General features: G+C 33.7%; 1 protein-coding gene across 1 annotated transcript; it reads left to right on the forward strand.

Moving 5' to 3' along the window:
- Nucleotides 1-2,370: 2,370 nt before the first annotated feature.
- On the forward strand, nucleotides 2,371-5,777 carry LOC136229905 (ervatamin-B-like). The gene is made up of 3 exons (XM_066018771.1): nucleotides 2,371-2,809; nucleotides 4,821-5,398; nucleotides 5,751-5,777. Exons 1-3 carry the CDS (start codon nucleotides 2,371-2,373, stop codon nucleotides 5,775-5,777), a joined length of 1,044 nt encoding a protein of 347 aa, XP_065874843.1.
- The last annotated feature ends 883 nt before the right edge of the window (nucleotides 5,778-6,660 follow it).

Consider the following 6,660-nt stretch of genomic DNA (forward strand, 5'->3'; position numbering starts at 1 on the left):
AACCACGGTATCCGATGAACGACCGTATCTGATGTCTTTCTGAGCTTTGAGATGCAATGGCTGCACATGTTTCATGTTTCAGGAACTCCAGGCAAACACCACTGGCTGCAATCCGGACGATGCTTTCGCTTCTGTAGTAGGTTAGCTACGAGCAGCTTTTCTTGCTTTGGCTTGAGGCAGGTATGTTACCGGTGCCTTCATGAGTTCAATAGTTCTTTCCGCAATTAGGCATACGTATACGTTCTTTATGTTCGGTTGATATGCTCCGGAAGAAGATGGTTGATTTCTTCCTAAAGTTAGCATTGTGAACAATCCAATTACCCCTAGTTCTGATTTCCATTTAAAATGCAGAAGCAATCTCCATTTCCTCAATGTTCCATTATATTGAAACCAACCTCACCTGGGAATCAAATTGTGTGCAGTGTCGATATGAGCTCGAGAAGGTGTGGCGGACTAAAGAAGATGAGGAAGTGATTCCCATTATAAAAATTTGTGTTCCTTTAACAAAATCAATGAACTTCACATTTAATTTCAATAAAATTATGTCGGGTCTAAGTCGAATCCCTTCCTTGAATGGTAAAATTGGACAGCTTTCATCTAATGCCTTAGTTCAGACCGAACTCTTGTCAACTTCAGGTGGAATCTTTTTAAGACAAGCTAATATGTCATAGCGAACATGTTGTCTATTAGCCGCTAATGTTTGACCATCAGTAATAGTCAAGCCTATGAGCCGGTTTTGTCAGTACAAAAACAATTTCATTGACTTTATTTGATCTTCATGAATCGGTATTGGCTGAAGATCTTATTTATAGTTGGCTGAAGATCTTATTTATAGTTTTTTCTATTCTGAACGTTAGTGTTCGATTAGAAGTTCCTTCCTTTCCTCTAGGATAACCGTCAATTGCGTGGAAATACCATAAAGTGCGAACCAAGATCCATAAAAAAATCAGAATGAGAAAGAATTATTGGTGTGACATAGAACAACTGATTATATGTTGACCTTCAGCTATCGGTCTTCAGAAAAAGTTAGTTTTTACATCCCCATAGATAAAAAAAAAAATTGGCTCCACTACTTAAAAATCGATAAATTGTACGTAGTGTTACGTCATTAATCGTCATTAATTTGTGTATTTTATATGCGATTTATTGCCCGTTTGTTTTCATTTTTCAGAACTGCTTTTTGCATTTTAAGTCTAAACATGAGACAAAAAAAAAGTTTGGTAAAAATTCGAAACAACTGCTTTTGAGACAAAACTAATATTTGCTGTCTATTCATAACAACAAACAGGAGCAGTTAAAATAAACAGACTCTTGACATGTTACGCAATTAAAAATAGAACTTCCATACAAACTTAATTCTATCTTTATTTATAAATTAAATTTTTTAATGTGTTCTGAGTGTATTTTAAAATTGGCCTAATGCTTCCCCAGCCCCCTTAACTTGTCCAAATTGATCATTTTACCCCCTCAACACATCGAATGTCCTATTTACTCCTTAACTCCATAAAAATGGTATTTCTCACTCTCTCAACTTGTCCATTTATCCCCTCAACTTATAGAATGTTCTATTTACCCCCTTAACTCCATAAAAGTGGTATTTTTCGCCCCCTTACAATTCGTTATCAAAGCCTAAATTGATAACTTTTTTTAAACGTTAAACCTATATTTATGCTATTTTGTAAGTGTAACCTAAATTGATACTTTCCTAAAAATCATAGGCCTATTTTAGTACATTATCCCTACATATAATGTATTTAACTTGTTTATATTAATGTTCTTGTTGTTTGTATTTTTTATTCATTCTTTCTCTTTTCAACTTTTTTTACTACTATAAAGGGATAAGAAATACCATTTTTATGGAGTTAAGAGGGTAAATGGGATATTCGATGAGTTGAGAATGAGTAAAAATGATAAATTTGGACAAGTCAAGGGGTGAGAGATACCATTTTTATAGAGTTAAGGGGGTAAATAGGACATTCGATGAGTTGGAGAGGTAAAATGACCAATTTGAACAAGTTAAGCCGGGTGGAGAAGCATTAAGCCTTTAAAATTTAAAGGGTAGATAAACTAGAGAGAATTTAGGCGAAAGCATTGGATATGTTATGTAGTAAATAAACATGTAATAACAAGATCAAATACAACTTAGAAAGAGTCAAATTAAAATCTTAAATCTCAGTTCTTTCCGGCAACACAAATCTTAAAAACAAGACACACTATAACTAGTTCAACTGACTCCGACAACATATGATTTTCTAACAGCAAGCCACGTGTCTCAAAATCCAAGTTATCAGGAACACAATCAGGCAACAAAAATAAAACACACAAACCATATAAACCAGACATCTTCAACACTCAAAAAATACTAAAACAATGTCTTCAAAAACATACATTTCACTGACTACCCTTTTCTTATTTCTAGCAATCAATGTCAATCCATCTGCTTCCCGGACGCTTCCTCGAGAAGAAGCATCCATGTCCGAAAGATACGAACATTGGCTGGCGAAACACAAGATAACTTACGCGAAGTACGGCGAGAAAGAACGAAGATTTGAAATTTTTAAGGATAATGTGAACTTCATAGATTCATTCAATGCTGAGGGGAAGAAACCATATAAGCTAAGGATTAATAAATTTGCTGATATGAGTAATGAGGAGTTTGAGGGATTGAGAAGCAATGGGTATAGAAGGAATCATAAATATTCAATGGGGAATATGGATTTTATGTATGGAAATAACACTAAGGTGCCAATTAGTGTTGATTGGAGAAAGAAAGGAGCCGTTACTCGTGTCAAAGATCAAGGCGCGTGTGGTAAGTATTTCGTTTTTTGTTCGGGTCTGATTAGTCGGTTTGAGGTAAATTATGTGAATAGAATAGTTGTTGAATGAATGGTTATATTATGGACGAGTTACTGTTTTGAAAGCGATTTTCGGTAGATCGAGATGCAATTTGAAAAATCGGGTCTCTTTCTAAGGTTAACATACTATGTCTCCAAATTCGTGCACTCGAATCCGGAGATAACGCAACAAACAAACTTTTGGCTTTTTATATTTTCTAAAATCTCTCTTAACACAATTTAAAGACTATTAAGGTTCATCTCGGTATAAAATCATATATAATTAAGCTTATAATTATCCAATTTAAAAAATAATAATAATAAACACTCTATAACACTACAATTAGTCATTATTTTTAGGGTTGCAATTGGGGTGGGGATTCCCATTTCTATAGGAGATTCGTTCCAACAGGAACGAGGAATCCTCGTTTACTTTTCCCGTAGGGTGGGGATGGAGGGAAAAAATCCCTTAGACGGGGACGAGGACCTCTCTCCCACCCCACGGAAATCTCTATCGTCACCATGTTCTCACACGGGTTCTTAAAAATATATATAATTTGGTATTATGTTTAGGAGATTAATGTAATTTTTGATTTATATGAACTTTTAGATGTTTAATTTTATATTTCCATAATTTTTATTTGTTTTTTTTATATATTTGATAGATTGATACATTTCTTTTTGTATCAACTGTATTAATATTTTATATATTAAATTGTATTATATGGTAAAATTTTAAATTACACTAAAAGCGTTGTATAGAATTTGAGTAACGGAGAATGCGAACGGGATAGGGGAGTAGTCCCATCCCCACCCCCACCAAATTTGTAACACTAATACCCCAAAGCCACCTTTTTAAGTGCCACCTCTTTCACGGGGCTAGAGATATGTTTGGCCCATCCTAACCCACATCTAATGGGTTAGGTTTAGATAATAAAAATTAACATTAGTTCTGGTCCAAATCCACTAAACCGGGCTATTTCTAAAGCAAACTTGTGATTTATATAAATAAAAAGGTTCAATTTGTAAGTCCTATTAATATTAATTATTATATTTATAAAAACTATATTAAATATTTATTTTTAAGTGTAAATTTTTATTTTTTTCATTAGAAAACATATATCCCTTTTAAGTGGATTTATTTGGATTGGGCTTGACACTTAATTTTTAGGGAAAATTAGAGAGAAATTCATCTTTTAAAAATTATTTACAACTATATCAAATCATAATTTTGGATTATGTCAAACTAGTAAAATTAGTATTTTTAATATATTTTAAAGATTAAAATTTATAAATTAGAAGTTTAGAATATATTTTCTAAGGTTTATGATTTATGAATTTAAGTCTAAATTTTTTAAATTATAGTGTAAAATTATAATATGTAGAGAATACTGATATATTAAGAATTAAGTTTGATGATATGACTTAGTTGTAATTTTGTAGAGCACAAGTCAAATCTAACTGTAGCCCACCTAAATTAATAGTGGACTGAACTTGACTTGATCTGAGTATTTTTACACAAAAACCCATTGGATTCGGCACGAGCCTGATCGATGACCTACATTCTATGTCTTATGTTTTGAATGAAACTAAGATCGTAAAAAGCTTCAAAATACCACTGTTTTTATAAAAAAGAAAACGAAGCTAGAAGCTGATGTTGTATAAGCTTAAGCAGGGGCGGATCTAGCCCAGAGCTGGGGGCTCTGCACACCCCCGGCCGCCGGCTCCACCCTTGAGTAATATGTGTCCGGTGGTTCATAGCCTCCCCTAATTTTCGTATATTAATGTGTTGGTTGAGTTGGTTAAAAGACTTGTTTTGTTGTAAAACGTCATAGGTTCAAACCCTTGAGTCTTAAATATGTTTACGCTTTTCACGTCGGGCAAAATGAAGCAGCTTTATTATGCAGTTTAGACTGAAACACTAAAGGCTGTTCTGAAAAAACACCCCTTAAACTTAACCTAATCATATGTTTTGTGGTTTTGCAGGAGGTTGTTGGGCATTCTCAGCAGTAGCAGCAACCGAAGGAATCACAAAAATAAAAACAGGAAAACTAGTAACTCTATCAGAACAACAACTAATAGATTGCGACAAAAGAGATTCTGGTTGCGAAGGAGGAGCCATGGAAGAAGCTTTCACTTTCATCAAAAAGAACCAAGGTCTCACAACCGAATCCAATTACCCTTACAACGGAAAAGACGGCTATTGCAAGCCCAAAAACAAGATCACTAACGCAATCATCCTCGGTTACGGACTCGTTCCGAGGAACAATGAGTCCGCGTTACTAAAAGCCGTCGCTAAACAGCCAATTTCCGTCGCTATTGAAGCGCGCGGAATGTCGTTCCAATTCTATTCGAGTGGCGTTTTTACCGGAGAGTGCGGAACTCGTGTAGATCATGGAGTTACAATAGTTGGATATGGAGTTACTAATGGTGGAAAAAAGTATTGGATTGTGAAAAATTCGTGGGGGGAAGATTGGGGAGAAGAAGGTTATGTAAGGATGGAGAGAGGTGTGAGTGATAAAGAAGGTTTATGTGGAATTGCCATGGATTGTTCATTTCCAATTGTTTAATGTTGAGTTAATTAGGATTTTTTCATATTTAGGATGTTCATCTTTGGAATGTTTTTTTCTTTTTTTTTTAAGTCTAGTTTTAGAAAATTTTATGTCATTTTTCTTGTAGAAAGTAATAAGTAAAAATTACATATGCGAATACAGGATTGGTCAGTGGGGGGACCGATATTACACATGCGCGTGTAAATTTTTTTTTTTTGCTAAATCGAACTTGTTCAAAAAAATTTTGTATATATATGTATATACGTGTTATAATTTGAGTGGTCAAGAACCAATGTAAAACTTCTCAAAATTAAGCCACATTGTGTTTAATGTTTTTAACATGTAAAAAAATTGTGTCTAATAGAAAAAAAAAACGGATTTAGACAAGTAAAAAAAAGAATTTGGATTTAGAGAGAGCTTAAAATACAAAAAAAAAAAATAGAATTTTGAATTTAGAGAGGACTTAAAATGAAAAAAAAAATTTAGAATTTTGGACATGTCGCTCCACTATTAGACCTTGTTGATATCATTTTCAAGGAACTTTGACTTCTGGGTCTTCCAACTTACATGACTAGATCTCGGATCTTGGCTAGCTGGAAGAACTTCTTGAAAATAGGGACATTGAGTCTGTAACCCTTTTTACAACAATACTAGTAAAAACCGCCATCTGCATGACAAACACCGGTATAATCCAGCTAGGAGGAAGCTTTAAGTCCTGGAAGACCTCCCAGAAAAAAAAAAGGAGGTAGGGAACCCAAAAACATTAAATGTTGTACATAGAGGAGTAGGAGAAGAGTGTACAAAGAGCTCTCCCGCACATGGGTCTAAATTTAAAAGGATCCGATTTTTTATTATATAAATCTAAATAAATTATTGTTATTAATTATTATGTGAAAAATTAATTTATCAAAATTAACGCTCTACGAGTTTTAAGAGACCCAATTTTTTTATTGTTATTATACAATATCTAATTTAATTATTTTATTATATTTATAATGCTAAAAATCAAGTTTAAAGTATTTTGGTGTTTCATTTTGTAGAAACATTATTATTATATGAAAGTATTAATTTTTTTTAATGAATAGGACTCCTTTCTTTTTTTCATTTAGCACAGGGTTCTAAAAGTATTTAAGACAGCTCTGCGTGTACAAGACGAAAACATTGGAGGGCATGAGGCTATTGGCCCATACATCGGGGCTATGGGCTTCCACTTCATAAGGTAAGGTAATCTCACCTTTTTGGGACCCCTCTAGAAACGGTATTTCTCTCTTAGT

Source organism: Euphorbia lathyris, chromosome 5 (assembly GCF_963576675.1).
Source record: "Euphorbia lathyris chromosome 5, ddEupLath1.1, whole genome shotgun sequence".
In the NCBI taxonomy this organism is placed as follows: domain Eukaryota; kingdom Viridiplantae; phylum Streptophyta; class Magnoliopsida; order Malpighiales; family Euphorbiaceae; genus Euphorbia; species Euphorbia lathyris.